Genomic DNA, 21,847 nt, shown 5'->3' with positions numbered 1-21,847 from the left:
CCCCTATTGGTTTTATAGGAGTTCAATATTCTTCTTCTTCTTCTTCTTCTTCTTCTTCTTCCGCTCTTTTTTTGTCGACCTAGAACTCAATCACCGCTTACCGCAAACTTCTGAAACTTGCAGGGCTAATAGGTACCTATGAGATCTCGTGCACCTGGGTATAGAAATTTCGAATAGTCGCGCGACCTGGCGGCCATATTGGATTTGCGAAAAATACGACTTAATTTTAAAAATCTTCTTCTCCAGAACCAACATACAGATTTAGCTGAAATTTTACTCATGTCATCCTTAGAGTGATCTCTTTCAAGTTTGCGAAAGACGTTTGGATCGGTCACGTGATTTGGCCGCCATCTTGGATTTTATGAAAATCGCAATTAATCATTAAAAATCTTCTTCTCCAGAACAAACACACCGATTTAACTGAAATTTTATCATCTCATCCTCAGAGTGATCTCTTTTAAGTTTGCGAAAGACATTTGGATTGGTCACATGATTTGGCCGCCATCTTGGATTTTATGCACATATCTAATTCTGAGCCAGCCAATAGAGCTAAAGGTCTGATTTTTGGTATATAGGGATAACTTAGCAATACAATTTTTTTGACAAAATGTCACGTGACCTCGATGACCTTTGACCTTGAATATACGTATATGTCCATAACTCAGTAACCACAAGTGCTACACCCTTCATATTTGGTATGATGGGAGACCTTATGACACCACATCCTGTACCTCATTAATTATGCGCATATCTAATTCTGAGCCAGCCAATAGAGCGAGAGGTCTGATTTTTGGTATAAAGGCATAACTTAGCATTACAATTTTTTTGACAAAATGTCACGTGACCTCGATAACCTTTGACCTTGAAAATACGTATATGTCCATAACTCAGTAACCACAAGTGCTACACCCTTCATATTTGGTATGATGGGAGACCTTATGACACCACATCCTGTACCTCATTAATTATGCGCATATGTAATTCTGAGCCAGCCAATAGAGCTAAAGGTCTGATTTTTGGTATATAGGGATAACTTAGCAATACAATTTTTTTGACAAAATGTCACATGACCTCGATGACCTTTGACCTTGAAAATACGTATATGTCCATAACTCAGTAACCACAAGTGCTACACCTTCATATTTGGTATGATGGGAGACCTTATGACACCACATCCTGTACCTCATTAATTATGCGCATATCTAATTCTGAGCCAGCCAATAGAGCTAGAGGTCTGATTTTTGGTATATATGGATAACTTAGCAATACAATTTTTTTGACATAATGTCACTTGACCTCGATGACCTTTGACCTTGAATATACGTATATGTCAATAACTCAATAACCACAAGTGCTACAGCCTTCATATTTGGTATGATGGGAGACCTTATGACACCACATCCTGTACCTCATTAATTATGCGCATATCTAATTCTGAGCCAGCCAATAGAGCTAGAGGTCCGATTTTTGGTATATAGGGATAACTTAGCATTACAATTTTTTTGACAAAATGTCACGTGACCTCGATGACCTTTGCCCTTAAATGAGTATATGTCCATAACTCAGTAACCACAAGTGCTACATCCTTCATATTTGGCCGCCATATTGGATTTTACGTAAAACATGCAATTCCCACTGACATGTACAGTAACTATGAGATGATGTTCAAAATCATACTTTTCCAAGATCGAATTTTGCACATAATATCATTAGTGCAAGATCTTTCAACCATGTTATCCGCTTGGGCCCCGCCAACGCTGCTTGCAGCTTTAATTAGGGGCCCAAGCCTACCGGCTGGGCCCCTATTGGTTTCGTAGGAATTCAACTTTCTTCTTCTACTTCTTCTTCTTCTTCCGCTCTTTTTTTGTCGACCTAGAACTCAAACACCGCTTACCGCAAACTTCTAAAACTTGGAGGGCTAATAGGTACCTATGAGATCACGTGCACCTGGGTATACAAATTTCGTTTGGTCACGTGACCTGGCGGCCATATTGGATTTTCCAAAATCTAAAAATGGCTTCTCCAGAATACCTAGGGGTCTAGTCGATTTGAAATTTTTTGTATAGCAAGCATGGCCTAAGGTCTTAAAAATTTGCCAATAAAATCGCATGCGGTCACGTGACCTTGGCCGCCATATTGGATTTTTGAAAAATACCAATTTAATCTTTAAAAATCTTCTTCTCCAGAACCAAAACACCGATTCGACTAAAATTTCACATGTAACATCTTAAGTGTGATCTCTTTCAAGTTTGCGAAAGGCGTTTTGATCGGTCACATGGTCTGGCCGCCATATTGGATTTTGCGAAAATCGTGATTTAATCTTCAAAAATCTTCTTCTGCAGAACCAACACACTGATTCTACTGAAATTTGATATGTAACATCTTAAGTGTGATCTCTTTCAAGTTTGCGAAAGGCGTTTTGATCGGTCACGTGGTTTGGCCGCCATATTGGATTTTTGCGAAAATCATGATTTAATCTTTAAAAATCTTCTTCTCCACAACCAACACATCGATTTGACTTAAATTTGACATGTAACATCTTAAGTGTGATCTCTTTCAAGTTTGCGAAAGGCGTTTTGATCGGTCACGTGGTTTGGCCGCCATATTGGATTTTGTGAAAATCGTGATTAATCTTTAAAAATCTTCTTCTCCAGAACCAACACACCGATTTGACTTAAATTTGACATGTAACATCTTAAGTGTGATCTCTTTCAAGTTTGCGAAAGGCGTTTTGATCGGTCACGTGGTTTGGCCGCCATATTGGATTTTTGCGAAAATCATGATTTAATCTTTAAAAATCTTCTTCTCCACAACCAACACACCGATTTGACTTAAATTTGACATGTAACATCTTAAGTGTGATCTCTTTCAAGTTTGCGAAAAGCGTTTTGATCGGTCACGTGGTTTGGCCGCCATATTGGATTTTTGCGAAAATCATGATTTAATCTTTAAAAATCTTCTTCTCCACAACCAACACACCGATTTGACTTAAATTTGACATGTAACATCTTAAGTGTGATCTCTTTCAAGTTTGCGAAAGGCGTTTTGATCGGTCACGTGGTTTGGCCGCCATATTGGATTTTTTGCGAAAATCATGATTTAATCTTTAAAAATCTTCTTCTCCACAACCAACACACCGATTTGACTTAAATTTGACATGTAACATCTTAAGTGTGATCTCTTTCAAGTTTGCGAAACGCGTTTTGATCGGTCACATGGTTTGGCCGCCATATTTGATTTTGTGAAAATCGTGATTAAATCTTTAAAAATCTTCTTCTCCAGAACCAACACACCGATTGAGCTGAAATTTTATGTGTAACATCTTGAATGTGATCTCTTTCAAGTTTGCGAAAGGCATTTTGATCGGTCACATGGTTTTGCCGCCATATTGGATTTTCTGTAAAATATTAAATTCCAAGTGAAACGTACAGTAACTATTAGATGATGTTCAAAATCCTACTTTTGCAAGCTCGAATTTTGCACATAATATCATTAGTGCAAGATTTTCAACCATGTTAACCGCTTGGGCCCCGCCAACGCTGCTTGCAGCTTTAATTAGGGGCCCAAGCCTACCTTTAATCTTTAAAAATCTTCTTCTCCAGAACCAAACACCGATTTGACTGAAATTTCACATGTAACATCTTAAGTGTGATCTCTTTCAAGTTTGCGAAAGGCGTTTTGATCGGTCACGTGGTTTGGCCGCCATATTGGATTTTGCAAAAATCGTGATTTAATCTTCAAAAATCTTCTTCTCCAGAACAAACACACCGATTCAACTGAAATTTGACACGTAACATCTTAAGTGTGATCTCTTTCAAGTTTGCGAAAGGCGTTTTAATTGGTCACGTGGTCTGGCCGCCATATTGGATTTTTGCAAAAATCGTGATTTAATCTTTAAAAATCTTCTTCTCCAGAACCAACACACCGATTCGACTGAAATTTGACATATAACATCTTAAGTGTGATCTCTTTCAAGTTTGCGAAACGCGTTTTGATCGGTCACTTGGTCTGGCCGCCATATTGGATTTTGCGAAAAATCTGATTTAATTGTTGAAAATCTTCTTCTCCAGAACCAACACACCGATTCGACTGAAATTTGACATGTAACATCTTAAGTGTAATCTCTTTCGAGTTTGCTAAAGGCGTTTTGATCGGTCACATGGTTTGGCCGCCATATTGGATTTTGCGAAAATCGTGATTTAATCTTTAAAAATCTTCTACTCCAGAACCAATACACAGATTCGATTGAAATTTGACATGTAACATCTTTAGTGTGATCTCTTTCAAGTTTGCGAAAGGCCTTTTGATCGGTCACGTGGTTTGGCCGCCATATTGGATTTTTCGAAAATCGTGATTTAATCTTTAAAAATCTTCTTCTCCCGAACAAACATCGAATTGACTGAAATTTTGCATATACCATCTTTAAAGTGATGTGTTTCAAGTTTGTGAAATAGGTTTTGATCGGTCTCGTGGTTTGGCCGCCATATTGGATTTTCCGTAAAATATTAAATTCCAAGTGAAACGTACAGTAACTATTAGATGATGTTCAAAATCCTACTTTTTCAAGCTCGAATTTTGCACATAATATCATTATTGCAAGATTTTTCAACCATGTTCACCGCTTGGGCCCCGCCAACGCTGCTTGCAGCTTTAATTCTTCTTCTTCTTCTTCCGCTCTTTTTTTGTCGACCTAGAACTCAAACACCGCTTACCGCAAACTTCTGAAACTTGCAGGGCTAATAGGTACCTATGAGATCTCGTGCACCTGGGTATACAAATTTCGATTGGTCACGTGACCTGGCGGCCATATTGGATTTTCCAAAAACCTAAAAATGGCTTCTCCTGAATACCCAGGGGTCTAGTCGATTTGAAATTTTTTGTATAGCAAGCATGGCCTAAGGTCTTAAGAATTTGCAAATAAAATCGCATGCGGTCACGTGACCTTGGCCGCCATATTGGATTTTTGAAAAATACCAATTTAATCTTTAAAAATCTTCTTCTCCAGAACCAAAACACCGATTCGACTGAGATTTCATATGTAACATCTTAAGTGTGATCTCTTTCAAGTTTGCGAAAGGCGTTTTGATCGGTCTCGTGGTTTGGCCGCCATATTGGATTTTGAGAAAATCGTGATTTCATCTTCAAAAATCTTCTTCTCCAGAATCAACACACCGATTCCACTGAAATTTGACATGTAACATCTTAAGTATGATCCTTTCAAGTTTGCGATGCGTTTCGATCAGTCACGTGCTTTGCCGCCATATTGGATTTTTGCAAAAATCGTGATTTAATCTTTAAAAATCTTCTTCTCCAGAACCAACACACCGATTCAACATTAATTTGACATGTAACATCTTAAGTGTGATCTCTTTCAAGTTTGCGAAAGGCGTTTTGATCGGTCACGTGGTTTGGCCGCCATATTGGATTTTGATTAAATCGTGATTTAATCATCAAAAATCTTCTCCTCCAGAACCAACACACTGATTCCACTGAAATTTGACATATAACATCTTAAGTGTGATCTCTTTCAAGTTTGTGAAACGCGTTTTGAGCGGTCACGTGGTCTGGCCGCCATATTGGATTTTTGCGAAATTCGTGAATTAATCTTTAAAAATCTTCTTCTCCAGAACCAACACACTGATTCGACTGAAATTTAACATGTAACATCTTAGGTGTGATCTCTTTCAAGTTTGCGAAAGGCGTTTTGATCGGTCACGTGGTTTGGCCGCCATATTGGATTTTCCGTCAAATATTAAATTCCAAGTGAAATGTACAGTAACTATTAGATGATGATCAAAATCCTACTTTTCCAAGCTCGAATTTTGCACATAATATCATTAGTGCAAGATTTTTGAACCATGTTAACCGCTTGGGCCCCGCCAACGCTGCTTGCAGCTTTAATTATTATTATTATTATTAAGATGTTTATGGAGAAGGGCCTGGGTTGCAGATCTTCCGAACCATATGGAAACTTCAATGACCTTTTACACGACTTCTTAGAGGCCGAATATCGTACTCAAACTGTTGTATGTTAGTAAAAAAATGAATACCCTTTTCCCGTTGGGTTGTGAAGGTGTTGATTTGAACCTCATTGGCTGTGCCATGGGGAAGCGCAAATGTCAAGATCATGAGCCGTCAGTTATGGAAGATGAAACGTATATGACAGGCGCACCAAGGATTTTGATCGTCAAATCTTACTGAAACAAATAGATTATGAAAATAATTTGTCCTCACGATGTGTTCGACAAAGAAGAATGGCTGATATATGTATATCGAGGGGCAGAGGCGGCCCGATCTTATGAAAATCAGATGTAGATGTGCTCGGTCTTCGTGTTGTACAATGTTGTATGGCTTTGGGTTTGCTGCTCAGGGAGGGGAAGCCCAGCCTAAAACGGAGTACACAGAAAGAAACGTAAAAAGGGGCAAATCCCTCAGTCTTATTTTTATTCAGATTTGTTGCGGCGAGACACCGGCCTCTCACGCGCCTTTCATGCTCTCCTGCATAGAGCATAGGACAGAATCTGCATCCCCAAAATGGAATTCTAACATCATCATTTACGTTGTCGCCAATATCTTAGTAGTGAAATAACGCTTGTATATCAATGGCGGCGGACAAGTGGTTGCTGTACGATGTCTGTAAAATAAGTTAATGAAAATAATCATTTTTATACATGATAGAAAGCAAGAGAATTATCAAGCACGTGAAATTGCAAGGACAACAATATTTAAAAAGCATGAACAAGAACAAAACCTGCCGTCACGGTGATGGGAGGGAGTGTGACGTCATTAAGTATCCTTTATTGTCATTCGCCACGTATAACATCGGGGACGCCTGAGTTCCCGGTGGGGTAATTACGCGATAAACTCTCGTTGCACAGATCACACAACGGATTTCCCTTTACCCCACAGATGACGGCAGCAAATGGCATAAGCACGTGCTGGAATGGTGGAACAAAAGACACGAAGGAAACGTGTTATTCTTGAAGTACGAGGATATGCTCCAAGTAAGTGTTGTAGGGACTTTGCAACACAATTTTAGTACAGTGTCTTATTTGTAATACAAGAATTCGAGAACTGTAGCATTTTTTTATGTCATGGGAAAGTCGTAAAAAAAAGCAATCCCGTATTTTTTTTTATATATTTTCAGGATATCAAGGCATCCCTACGTCAGATATCTGAGTTTCTATCGGTGGAATTATCTACCAGCGCGGTGGAGAAAATAAGCAACCATTGCAGTTTCAAAACTATGAAGAAAAACCGAGTGGCACTTAAGGGTGACTACTGCGAGAAGATCCTTGTCGGTAAAGTGAAGAAACATCTCCTTTTGTAAGGAAAGGTGAGTAACACTGCCGTCTCTGCCAAGGTTTCCTTGTTTTGAGTCTCTTTCCCCACTTTTTTATGGATTTTGTTGCGTGAGTTACAATGACATGGTGCAGGACATCTGGATACTTTCACCTTAAGTTGATCTTCTGCCAGTGACTGCAGTAACTTCAAGGCTTTTACATATATCTATCTATACGCCCATTTGTCTCTCAGTCTGTCTGTATCTATATATTCGTCTATCTGTGTATCTATCCCAGCTATCTATCTATCTATCTATCTATCTATCTATCTATCTATCTATCTATCTATCTATCTATCTATCTATCTATCTATCTGTCTGTCTGTCTGGCTGGCTGGCTGTCTCTCTGTCTGTCTACTTGGCTGGCTGGCTGGCTGCCTGGCTGGCTGCCTGTCCTCGCATATATAGATCCAATGCATATACTCATATACTAGTACGGCTAGTAGCAGCCAAAAAGAGCTCATAACGTTTCTTGAATCAATCATTTACAGGTGGAGCCGGCGGTTGGAAGAACTACTTCACAGTGGCGCAGAACGAAATGTTTGATAGGCATTACAGGGAATGGATGAAGGACAGCGATTTAGAGATGACCTTTGAACTTTAATGAGAAATGTATATAAAGTGCTTATTTACAGTAAAACATTGCTTTCACCTTTGAAGGAATACCCTAATGATTGCAATGCACATTGTGGATAGATATTCGGACTCTCTTAATTTTACAATACCTTTTTTGGTCTTACCACTAGTTGGGGCTCTTTTTCAAGCTCATATAGTTTTCATCAGCTTATATTTGTGAAAACCGTAAAACGGAATTTGCAAAGAGAGAAAAGTGGCCATTTCAAGTGTTGAAAACTATTGGATAAATTGTTTCTCTGGTACTAAATTATGCACGGTGACCCCCTATTTTTATTTTATTCTTTCTTTCTGAAGGAAATTCTTTAAGTTTTAAAATGGAAAATTTGAACGAAAGTTTAGAGTAAGTCTTTCGAGGTCGAGACAGTGTTACCTCACGAGATCGTCATGGTATCGCAAAATCTATAGATACTAATTTTTATTTCGGGATTACTTATGTAATTACGGAAAGAAGTTCCTATTCAAAGTCCTGTAACATGAGAAAATGTGAATAAAATAGAAAAAATAAAACTTACGCAAGTTGAAAAAAACTAAAAAGTATGGGATGCAGTCGAACTTAATGTTCAGCAAAACTTGCGTCGCGAATGTAAATATATATTTGGTATTCAGTGAAAGCAATGAAACAAGTCTATATTTTTGAAAGTAAAAAGCGTCCATACTTAGAACCTTGTTGAACATGGTACATAGAGGGTATGCCAATTTTCTTATACCGGCCAGGTTACTTGCACCCATTGTGGATATACTAACTGTCTAGAATGATATTGAATCACTGTGTCAATAGAGAGATGTGTACGTGTGTCACATAGTCTCGTTGATCATATTTGCAAACACTTGGATTTGCAATTAACCCCATTCTGCTTAAAACACTGATTGGAGGTAAGAATGGAATTAATCTGCTACTTTGGCTTACTTGCTGAAGCACTAGCCACTACTGTATATTGCAGAATTTGAACACATTCTAATATGATTCGGATTTTAATTTTACACGTCTCCAAATCGCTTTATGTTGCTCTAAATATCAGCTTCAATGCCGAATTTTTATCCATATTGTTCCTCTTATTTACCCTTTTAAGGCAATCTAGACCTTTGAGAAGTAAAAATAAGAAGTCATACCCTTCTGACGTTGACGGAAACTTGCTTCCTTTTCCCCTAGAAGGCAAATGGAATCGTAATCGTAAAAGGGACGAAACTTCCTTTTCCCAAATTTCAACTTTCGGCATACAGTCATCAATGGAAGAAAACAACAGAGATCGTAAAACATCCCTGCACATTTGGCGACATCATCAACATTAGACAGAATGCACCATGACTATATGTCATGAAACGAAGTCCATGAAATGATTGTTCCATGTTTTGTTTTTGTTTCAGACAATTGAATACTGCGATACAAATCTTAGATGGGTTTGTGGAGCATGACAAGGGACCCTTATGACTATGCCCATGCAATTTCCACAGATTACAATTACATGGAGGTCGTTTTTAATGGAAAGACCCAAATAAGCTTGCAGTGATTGTTCAAGTTCGTTGATCACTATCATTGAAGTCTCCATGGTAATAGGCCACTTGCAAAGACAAAGGCTTGAAAAATTGATTTAGTCCGATATCCAGGCCATCATCATCGACATATTCTGGTGAAAATGGGGAGTCCTACGAGACAGGTACCTTCGCATTAGATCTGGAACTTTTTGAAACTTTGATATCACGCAGTGCATTCTGGCTCGGAAGGGACAAAAATTCAGTGCGTCTGCGCGCCAGGAAACAGCAACGTAAACATTCAAAATGGCGGCGGAGCTGAATATACTCAGCCGACCGGCACGCAAAACAGCCCGAAAATTCAGCATAAATACAGAGAACGAACTCAAGACAAGGATAAGACAAGTAAGTGGCGTTATTTTGTTAACGTTTTGGTCGAAATTTTTTACCCGCCAATGGGAAATGATCACACATTATGCGAAAGAATGCGAATCACCAGTTCCTGACTGAGTTGGGCCTTCGCTGTTCCCCTGTTGTGGTTTCGATAACGCCTCCATATCGTTCAAAGGAAGGCCGTGAACGTTTGAAAAGGGCTCCGTCGTTTCTCTTGACTTTACATTATGTTTCACATTTTGAAAAAAAATTACAGAGCCATTGAAATGAAGTTGTATAAGGTGGAAGGTCTTCACGTCTCTGTTCTGTATTCGATATGAAATATCAGCGTAGCGAAATGTTGACGCCCCGAACACTCGCTGCTCGTTCAGCTGCCCACTGCCACGTGACCGTTGCATTCGTGTACACTGCATGCACCTCTGCGTTGGAATGTGTTCATTTTCGAAACCAACTGACGTACTCTTTGTATTTTCACGAATACTAAGAATATGTTGTATCCGACATTAACTTTAGAACATTAAAGAAACTGCGTCAAAGGGCTGGCTTAATATCTCTAATTTAAACGGGCTCGCTGTTGGCAACACAGCTGTTCTGTGTGTATTGTTTTGTAAAGAAAGCCTGAAGAGGTCACGCAAATGTCACTATCGTTTGTACCACAGCGGTACAGAAAACCGTCGTCAGCTCGCTTTGTCTCGAGTCAAACCAAGCATTGTTTCTGTTCGCATTTGCTTGCAGATCGGTCAAATTTTGAAGAAATCTCAGGAAGAAAGGACAGATGACGAGCTTGTGATTCTGAAGGAGTCACCAGACATCGTTGAAGAAATTGAACGGAGAGCTCGACTCAGGGATCTGGCCAAAAGAAAATTACAAGAGGTGATTTATCAATAATGTAAATCAGCAAAAAGACACTGTTTTATAAAAATGTTAAGTTTGCAAGGAATTTTTAAAGTGATGCGTTATTTTTTATTGGACACTGAATCTAAAAAATATTATATTTTACACTGAGGATGTGGTCCAGAAAAGATCAAAGACAGAAAATTTACGAAAAATTGAAAAGTTTGATCGCTGGTTTCAGTACTTCCCCATGACACATAAAGTCACAAATTGTTAGCACTTCAACATATACTGTTGTCAGTTGAGGGGGGTGCCAGTACAAAGGCCTTGAAACATTCCCATTAGATACAGTCCTGAGAAAAATAATCGCAATCATACCCATCCGTAATCCATAACACTAGGTCAAAATTCGTAATACACTAGTTATAAACATAGACACAATACAGCACAGAACAAACAGTAAAAGCACTGGTACAGTGCACACAACAAGAAAGAAAGATATATTGACCTCTGGCCAAAAGGAAGGTATTAAACCACTAAGGTCTGATGATTTTTTTCTCTATTTCTGTTTTCATTGTCAACAATGTTTTCTTGTTCTACTCCTCAAAGCATGTTGAGATTCAGCATGTCAGCTCTGTCTGTACATGTCATTGTTAGTATGGGAATTCTGGTCCTGACTAGAATTCAGGTGTCAACGATAACACTGCATTTTACACATATAGACACTGTGTTGACAAGCTAAATAGTGGGTGTTTTTAACATGCTTTGGGGAGTAGAACTAGAGGTTACAATTGACATACAAAGTGAAAATAGTGAAAAAAATCATCAAAAGTTAAAGCAACAGCCTTTTAATATGACAATTATTTTCATCATCTATCTAGTACCACATAACCTTTATCAGTACATGGATGCTAATACCGCTCTTAGTGAACAGATACAACAAACTTTACTTTCAATTTCAACATGTAAATTTTTTCCCTTTTTCTCTTGGCGCTGTGAAGGTTGAAGATCCGCCTGGTGAACTGCATGCCAAAGCCTCAGTCTTGGCTGAAGTCATCAAGCAAGCCAGGCAGATGGTGGTGTACACAGGTGCAGGCATCAGTACAGTGAGTAGTATCATTGGTAAATGTATGGTACCATTGAACTGTGTTGAAAGATGCAGCGGGTGTGTGACTATACTCCTTGGTTCAAATCATAGACTGTAGAGGGGGAGAGTCTATGGTCAAATGCACAAATGGCTGCTTCCATGAATCTTAAACTTTTAGACGTCTACGGAAGGCCTATCACATTACAACTTTTCTTGTTTTGAAAATTGCTCAGACTGCATTCATGCTATATTGGCAGTAACAATGCTTGATTCATCTCCCAAGCATTGCAAAATATTTCATTTTTCATAATATAATACATGTAGGGTGAAAGTATCACAATATAGTGCTCACAGAAGAACTTTACAAATGGAAACTTGTATTTGTTGATGTTGGAACACTTTTGACGTTCAAGAAAATGTGACAAGTTGATTTGATGTTAGTCATTAGACACTTATTGTATGTTACATACAATGATATTGCCAACTTATTGGTGTGTTGGTCACACCCTACTATTTTCAACACACTGTAACAATTTGAAATGTAGAATATGTACTCTTGGTATATTGTGTATGACTGCATTTTCATTGTTTTTGTGTCTTTTGGTGAGAGGCACATTGTAAGTAGTACTCTGTATTAATATCGGTAAATTTGTGAATTGTTGTCTTCATGACTGTGGGACAGTACCCTGACTTATTTAAGTGTCTGCATTTCAGGCAGCATCAATACCAGACTACAGAGGTCCCAACGGAGTGTGGACATTGCTACAGAAAGGCAAGACACTTCAGAGGTATGCGTCATGTTCAATTAAAATTTATCTTCAAAGTCTTGCCTTTTTTGGAGGGGGGGGGGGGTAGAACAAGAAATTGTAGTTTACATTAAAAACAAACAAAAATAGTGATAAAATAAAGGTTGCAGCTACTGGTCCATTAAAAGTTTCACAAAGGGCAGTTTATGCATGCCATATTGAAATATTTCTTGTTTTTATATTTATATTGCAAATTATGTCACTCTAACATAATTCTGGGTGATCTTAAATCCAATTACATGTATGCTAGAGGTAATGGAACTCTCATAGGTGTGGAACTGCTCACCCAAGTTACAAATGTTTGATTTAAACAGTAGGTTGATTTTAAAATATCTTGTAAGAATGTTTTATTTTTGTCCAACAGAACCAATCCCCTTGTAGATGCAGAACCAACACTGACGCACATGGCCATCACAAAGCTTCACCAGAAGGGATATGTAAGTGTTTATGTCAACTTGACTTCTTTTCACATCAGATTATCATAACTGTAACTTTGAAAAGTTTTATCACAAAGGATCACAGGCTCTTGTGCAGGAGTCTAATAGCAGTTCAAGTATTATATCAACATAACAAGTGTCTATTTTCTAACAGTATAATGAAATCTCATGAGACTTTTATACTCAACATGCTCTGCAGTTACAAACTACATGGTTCAAGTTTTTAGTCCCCACGGACACCTTCCGGGGGGGACTTATAGGTTTGGTCATGTCCGTGCGTGCGTGCGTGCGTGCGTGCGTGCATGGGCCCGTTCATGCAAATATCTCAGAGATGCCTGGAGCGATTTCATTCAAACTTGGTACAAGGATTACTTCATATGTCATACATATGCACGTGATTCGTTTTGTGATACGATCCAATATGGCCGCCAGGCGGCCATTTTATTACGATTTTTTCATGTACAGAGCCATAACTCAGACATGTTTTAATTGATTTGTTCAAAGTTGGTACAAGGACATTGACCAATGTCATAGATATGCACCTCAATTTGTTTTTTGATACGATCCAATATGGCTGCCATGTGGCCATTTTGTTACGATTTTTTCATGTACAGAGCCATAACTCTGGCATATCTCAACCGATTTTATTCAAAGTTGGTACAAGGACATTGACCTATGTCATACATATGCACATCGATTTGTTTTGTGATACAATCCAATGTGGCCGCCAGGCGGCCATTTTATTACGATTTTTTCATGTACAGAGCCATAACTCAGACATGTTTCAACCGATTTTATTCAAAGTTGGTACAAGGACATTGACCAATGTCATAGATATGCTCGTCAATTTGTTTTGTGATACGATCCAATATGGCTGCCGTGCGGCCATTTTGTTACAATTTTTCATGTACAGAGCCATAACTCAGGCATATCTTAACCGATTTTATTCAAAGTTGGTACAAGGACATTAACCTATGTCATACATATGCTCGTCAATTCGTTTCACGTCATGTAGCAGTATCATGTCAATTATTGAAGTTTCGTAATTAGGCTGATATGTCAAGAAATACTGCATCAAATTTCATGAAACTTTGTACAGATGTTAAGCTCACATTGCTTTAACAGTGAAAAAGACATTTATAAGTGTCATTTTAATTAATTTGTAATTGCATATGTAATGAACTTTCCTAATTAGAGTGATATATCCACAAATACAACGTCAAATTTGATGAAACTTGATACAGATGTTGATCTCATAGTGTTGTAAATACTGCATCAAACTTTATGAAATATGGTACTGGTGATAATCTGTTAGTGTTAGGATAGTATGCAAAAATGTTTTGCAACATCCTGTCGATTAATTCCTAGTTGACTCATTTAATGACCTTTAGGATGGTGGCCTACATTGGTTTTATGTTTTCATCACCATGGAACTCATTCTTGGCCATTGAGCGCCATCTGTATCAAAGTATTTTTATCACAGACCTAATTAATGAAGAGGACTCTATCCTCTCTGAGGACCTGTAATCAAAGTACCCATTAACTCTTTGAACCCGGCTCGGACATAAATGTCTGATGACATCATAGAGTACCAGGGGGTCAGGGTGCAAAGGGTTAACAAGTGGGGACTGTGTCATAAACGATGACTTGTTATGTGTTGAATGTGATACCTGTTTGCTGTATATTTCAAATAAACTTAATGACCTATTTAACATCCAAACAGTCTGTCTGTCTCAGTGTCCTTTGAAACATCTCAGCCATGCAAGGGTTTGTAAAGTTCTGAAAAGTACAGAAAATATTCTGCCTAAACTTGCCACCCTTCCTAATTTGGACTCCATTTATCTCTGGAGCTGTTCAGTGACATCTTGATCAAGTGCTGTTGTTAATATTTTTATCTGTTTCTGTTGTGTATGCATTCACAGATACGGCACATTGTCTCCCAGAACTGTGACGGTCTCCACCTTAGGAGTGGTCTGTCAAAGGAGTCCCTCTCTGAAGTCCATGGTAACATGTATATAGAAGTGAGTTTCAAATTGACTTACAGGACTCAAACTCTGTACAGTTTGTTAAGTATCGGGTTGTATGAACATTGATGTCAGATGGGATGCACCTTGATGCTTTTACAATGATCTTAATTTGCTCAGACCTGCAAAAAGTTGGCTGTTTTTTGAACAACAGTTTTACACACGGCCCATTAACGGTTTCCAGTCAGTATGATTGCAGGTTTTGTTAAAGAAATTCAAAATTGACTTTCAGTGAAAATGGTGCATATTCAGCTCAAAATCGGTGACCAGATGTGCACATATAATGTTTTCTTTAGTATACCACCCAATTTAATGCATATCTGATCTCTTTTCGTCAATGTCTGAATTTCTTGAATTTTTGTTCATCAGCCCAATTCTACTGATATGTAATTACTGTAATCCATTTCCATGCGTCAAAGAGAGCTTCCTTCTGGCATTATTGCATCAATCTGAGAGCATAAATTTTTCTCTTACTTTGTCTCGTAACTTTTTACACAAAGTGAAGCTGTTTGCTGTAGTTGTCCAAATCAAATTGTGATGTAATTCATTAGCATTCCATATGATAATACCTATCAACACTTTCAGCAGTGATTGTAGACCACTTTACACTGAGTAGGGCTGAACATGTTAACTGAAATTTTGTTAAAGCCATTCCATCTGTCTTTACATCATAGGTTTGTACAGAATGTGAGCCAGAGAGGGAGTACATTCGCCTGTTTGACGTCACCGAGAAGACGTCATTCCGCAGGCACGCCACCAACCGATGCTGCATTTTCTGTGGTGCTACGCTCAGAGACAGTATTGTACACTTTGGTGAGAGGGGAATCCTTGAGCAACCTCTCAACTGGAAGGCTGCCATGGAAGCTGCCACTAGGGCTGATGTCATACTTTGTCTTGGTTCTAGCTTGAAGGTAAATTGCTTAAACCATTTCATATTTTCATGTACAATTGGCGTAAAAATCACAGTGTTCAGAAGATTGACACATACCACCTTTGACAGACACCATCACTATCAAGTCAAGTTGGCAAAAATCACCTTGTTGATGTATGTTGTTAGTAAAACAAGTCAGTGAAAATGGTGTGTTTTTAGAGGTCATACATAGTATTGTCAAGTCTGTTGAAAAACCTGTATGGCACACATCTAATGGTTTTGCGAAATGTGAACTGATCACCTGAGGTGAATCTGGCAGGGGAGGGGTTACATCACTTGTTTAAAATCCCTCCCTGTCAGAAAGTAGTTGTTATCAAATGGTAAAGATAACTTTGTTCTGTTGCAAAGACCAGAGTTGTGTTAGCCCTAACTTTTGAAGTCTTTTCAGTGTGTATTTTATGTTTGTGAGAACTAGTTTCTGCTCTACTTCTAACATGATGTCAAAATACCCTGTGTTCAACCAGTAAACACAGTCTGTGCTAGTTAAATGGATAATGCTATTGTTGACAACTGAATTGAAGTTTAGATTAGAATTCACATGTCAGTGGTGACATTGCATATTTCACATTCTGCATTGTATATCTGCAATGAATTTGTAATTAATAAACTGCAGATTGAAGAATCAGAAATTATACTTGTTTCAAAGAATGATAATAATATTAACCCTTGGAGCACAAAAGTCGATTTTTGTTGTCTTTATAAAATATATCCCTGTCAATTATTCTGATTTTTGCCAAAATTATGATAAAAAACTATAACAAAAGAAATGTTATGTCCAATTGGTCCAAAATTATTGAAAAAATTACAGAAAATATCCAAAAAAATTTTGTGAAATGTTTTACTAAAATTTTGATTAGAAAAATTACAATAATCATAGGGTTAAAAAGTAATAGCTTTTGTTCTTTTTATCATGCCACAATTCCCCTGATGCGAAATACGAAACTTCACTAATGTGTTATTTATGTGTTTTTTTCTCACTCTTTGTTTCAGATACTCAGGAAATATTCATGTCTGTGGGGAATGAACAAGGTGCCACGTCTGCGTCCTAAATTGTACATAGTGAATCTTCAAGTATGTTTCTATAATTTACCCCTCCTAAATATAAGCGTTGCCTTTTCCTGTCTTTACTTTTACACCCCACTATGGGCAAGCAAATTTCTACTTCCTTTCTCTGTCTTTTGCTGCTATTTAAATCAGTGGTCCATTGTTGTCATTTCTGATCAAGTGTTGTCATTTCAGCATTTCAGGCAATTCTCACCTCAAAACTGGAAGTTTCAATCTTTTGCTCTAAGTTAACTCAAAGAAACTTGAAATAAAATTGAGAATAAAAACCAGGGGTTATCCTGCTAATTTTGGTATTGGAGAAACAAAGTGCATAGATTGTACAGACATTTGAAACTCAAAGTGGCTTATTTAAGGTGTTAACTCTGTGGGCAAAAGAAAACTTTTAATTTTAACAAAAAGCAAGATGGTGAAAACTTAAAAAACTTTTCCTTTACAGTCTGTAAAATGAATCGACATAGGTAGCAGACCTTAAAATTTCATTTTTCAGCAGTAATCCATATCTTCTGAAATATATCTGTGACTAGGGTGAGAAACTTACTCAATGTTAGGTTGTAAATTTTATTAAAACATGATAGCCCCATGTTTACAGTTCTTTTTAACCCTTTGCACCCTGACCCCCTGGTGACCTATGACATCATGCAGACATTTTTGTCTGAGCTGGGTTCAAAGGGTTTAAATATTGGCCATCACACATATGTTACATGTTGAATGTGGCATAGCATGGAGGTACGATATTTTGACCAAAACAAAAAAACAAAACCCAAGAAATAAAATTTACCTGTCGACATCACTAGAACTTGTTATAGATTTTGTTCTTCAAGGGATCTTGCCTGCATTTCATAACTGCCTGTACATGTAGATAATTCTTATCATATTTTTTTACAGTGGACACCCAAGGATGATGTAGCAACCTTGAAAATCAATGGCAAATGTGATGATGTGATGAGGATAGTCATGGAAAAATTGGCACTAGATGTTCCCCAATACAAGAGGTAAATTTCCTTTTTTGTGAAAAAGACATCTGAGTATTTGAACTCAAACAGCTTCTAAAGCCATGCCTAGTCACCTATTTTGATATCACATATTCTATGGCATTCATGTCCTTTGTTGAAAGCAGGGTCAAAGTTCATGAAGCTGATTGCATGTGTTTTGATACATTATGCTCAGTTTTAGGCCAATGAATTCTCCCTTGATGATGACTCATTATTGGTTGATTTGCATATCCAAACACTGCTCATCATTAATGCACTTTGCAATCGTGATTATATACAGTAAAACCTGTTGAACCGAACCTTACAGGGACTGAGAAAATTGAGAGGTGTTGGGTTTATAGAGTTCCATGGAATGGGACTGGGAAAAGGGTTCAGTTTAGACAGGTTTTGAGCTTAGACAGGGTTTGCTTTAGACAGGTTTCACTGCACTTTGCATTGATGAGAATAATTAAAGAAAGAAAGAGCTGTTCTTTGATATCTTATATGGAGCATAATTCATATGATACTGTTCATATTACTCTCAGTTTATGCCGAGACAACTGTTCCTGTTACAGGCAAAAGTATAACACTACTGTAGGTGAAATATGTCAACTATTGTACTGCAAATCCACAACCACTAACTTTACAACTCACAGGTGTTTTTGTCTTTATTTTTTTACTCAACAGAGAAAGTGATCCACTTTTCAAGCTGAACACCCCAGTGTGTGAAGACGAACTGGATACCATGAACACCAAACACCTTCAGCCATATCATCAAACGCACAACGAAGACGTCAAGCCGGATGTGGCTCAGAATGGGGAAGTCATAGAAAGGAAGGACGTTGACATGAAGACTGTGCCTGGATGGTTCGGCAGAGGATGTGCAAAGAGGACTGTCAAGAGAAAAAGACTGAAATCTGCCTGAAATTGATTGGAAAGTTGGTGGTTTGCCATCTCAACAGTTGCTGCAGATACATAAAAAGGCAGTGAGATAAAAATTTGCAAGTCGTTAAGATTCCTTTACAATGATATTCCAGGATAGATTCTATCACCATACTCCTGAAAAATGCACTTTCCTGTACACATTCCACTGAAAAGTGCTACGACTCACATCTTTTGTATCGGAACATCGTAAGTTATAAAGATTTACAGTGGTGCTTAATAAGATCTGAAATACTTTTCATTGTGACGTGGCTGTTCATTTCAGTTCAGTTTGGTTGGAATTTGAATATCTCAAGAGACTTATGCACATATTTCCCGAACTTGCGAGGTGTAACTTCCATGTGCCTTTCAGGGCTTCAGAATTTGCAAGCAACAAATTACTCATAAAGCATAATGTTGCCTATTATTCCCTGATTTGATATGCATGCAATTTTACGCATAAACATGTTGGATTTTCAATTGCTCAATAGACTCAAAGCCTGTCCTATGATATAGGCTATAGCAAGATGCCTGAATATAAATCTGAAATACTGTTAAACAAGTCTTTTTAGCTAGCATCCATTTTTAGCTAATTTAGCTAAGTGTTTAAATTCGCTAATTTAAGATTCGGCTGATTTAAACTTTTCCCCATATTTACTATGGTCAAGATGTCTTTTCAGCTAAATTTAAAACCCGCTGATTGCAATGAAAATCCAAAATTGCTAAAAAAACCATGCAGCTAATTCTGAGTGTTTTACAGTACTTCTGTATCAGTTTCATGCTTTTTTCCTGTTTTGCATTGTGATCCTTTCTTTAAAAAACTGAAACTACAAATTTACCAAGTTGTAGCAAAACCATTAACAGTCACTCCATACTCAGCGTAAAATTATACAGATTTTCTGACTATTTTTCAATATACATTTATTTGCTATTATGTGTACAGTGTGTAAAATTCATGTAAGATTGTATAGGGGAATTCTATCTCAGGTCAGTAAGAGGAAAAGAATTAATGAACACTATTTTTACATGACATTCTGAAAGTACTATCTCATCAATAGCAATTCTTTGGTTGCTATGTGTAATTGGAATTCTACCGTTGTAGACTAGAATTAGTGTGGATTGGAAGATCCTGTGTTTTGCATCCATTGCTGAAAATTGTAGAGATTGCGAACAAGTCATTGATCTTTCTGGTTAGAGTAAGTACCTGCTTCTATACAGAAGGTGAAGATGGAATTTATGTTTTCAAAACATAACTTTGGTTTTCAGAGATTTTCTATTTGAAATTATTGTTTGCAGGACTACTATTTTTCAGCACAAAGTTGTTAGTTTGACTTTGCACTTTGTTTTGTTGTCAGTTGAAAATCTATGCTTTGTAAAACCCCAACATGTAACTCATCTGTTGAAATGCCCAGTATTCAGCTGATCATTGCTACGTGTATATCAGTGCAGTTTTAATGTCTTTATTAACATCTGAATTTTTCTGCTGCCTTGTTTTCAATCTTTTAACCAATCAAAGCACTCAAGACATATTTTAAACTCTTTCACGGCCCCTCATTCGCTGTGAAGTTTTATCTTTACCATGTAGTGATCATGTGATGCGTCCTTTGCCGGCTGAACTGTTGAGGGCGCTTGCATGAGGTGTAGCTGTCAAAGGGCTGTGAGAGAGTCTAAGACATACTTGTACTGTGTTGGAAAGCCAGATACTGGGTGTTTCAGTGTGCCAACAGAGAGCACAAATTTTGAAAATGTACTTGATAAACAAACAAAAATTACAAAAAAATGTCAAAAGTTAGTCGCTCATTTCAGGTCTGTGTAGATCAACCCACATCCACGAAAAGAATAGGAAAATACCGGTATTTGGTGCTAATAGGGCTAGAAACAGGAATTTGTGATTCTCTTACAATTTGGGTCTGTTATGATCACAATTTTTCAATCTTCTATGGATAAATCACATTTGTAGTATATATGATAATTAGAAGTCAGAACATCTATAAGACCTCAGTTACTCGGGAACATGGACACATTTAGGAATATTTCAACACTTTGCTCACTCATTGATGAAATTTGATTTTTCAATGCAGTATCACGTTTGTTTATGCAGGCATGGGTACAAATTTCAACATTTGCGTATAGTAGACTTGACGATCCACTAGAGGGCGCTTCTCTGCGTGATCCCTTCACAGTGACGAGTGTAAGCAGTTCCCTCAAGCAAAGGTTCACGCAGTCTGATATATCAATGTGATGAAAATGATTTAGCCCCACTGCTATATATGCCTATCATAACAGATAGATCTGCAAATTAAAAAAATTGACCTTTGAACTCTTTACAAATTTCAGGTTTTGGTAACAGACGTTGCTGTGCAATTTAACCGTATTATATTTTTTTGCGGATTTTTCACTGGAGTACAGTTTTGACATTTTGTACATAATTTTGTCACTAGTGTTTCTTGTGGTTTTAGTTGGAAATTACAACTGATATTGTGTAAAGTTTGCAAGATTTTTCAGAGAATCAGTAACTTGAACTAGGTATTTTCACTGCATCATGAATGTGGTTCAGTTTATTTCTGATCTTATTTCTGAATGGCATGTTCTTGCCAGGTGTTTATTTGCTGAAGAGTTCAGATTAAAATTCTAAGTCTTTGAAAAACTTTGGGACTTGTCTCATTGTGTTTTAGCCCCACAGTGATTTATCAAGACCCTATGATCAAAAATCTCATTGAGTGAACTGTGTAATGTGTACAAAAAACGTGTGTTAAATTCAGAAAGTATACAGATGTCTCTTTGTTACAGAGTTTGGTACACAAGTGGTATGCAGCTCCTAAGAATTTTTTCCAGCTGGCCTGAGGTGCAGTCCATTTGCATCATCATGATCGTGATTGGCCAATCATGATCGTGATCGTGCATTTGAATACGCCCAATAACAATCATGA

General features: G+C 37.6%; 1 protein-coding gene across 1 annotated transcript; it reads left to right on the top strand.

Moving 5' to 3' along the window:
• Positions 1–9,694: 9,694 nt before the first annotated feature.
• LOC139151088 (NAD-dependent protein deacetylase sirtuin-7-like) lies at positions 9,695–21,564 on the top strand. The gene is made up of 10 exons (XM_070723626.1): positions 9,695–9,853; positions 10,577–10,714; positions 11,677–11,781; positions 12,477–12,550; positions 12,933–13,005; positions 14,928–15,026; positions 15,704–15,940; positions 16,951–17,031; positions 17,911–18,017; positions 18,684–21,564. Exons 1-10 carry the CDS (start codon positions 9,755–9,757, stop codon positions 18,919–18,921), a joined length of 1,251 nt encoding a protein of 416 aa, XP_070579727.1. The 5' UTR covers positions 9,695–9,754; the 3' UTR covers positions 18,922–21,564.
• The last annotated feature ends 283 nt before the right edge of the window (positions 21,565–21,847 follow it).

Source organism: Ptychodera flava, chromosome 15 (assembly GCF_041260155.1).
Source record: "Ptychodera flava strain L36383 chromosome 15, AS_Pfla_20210202, whole genome shotgun sequence".
NCBI lineage: Eukaryota > Metazoa > Hemichordata > Enteropneusta > Ptychoderidae > Ptychodera > Ptychodera flava.
Note: the sequence above shows the minus strand (reverse complement) of the source record. Positions and strands in the feature narration are given on the sequence as shown.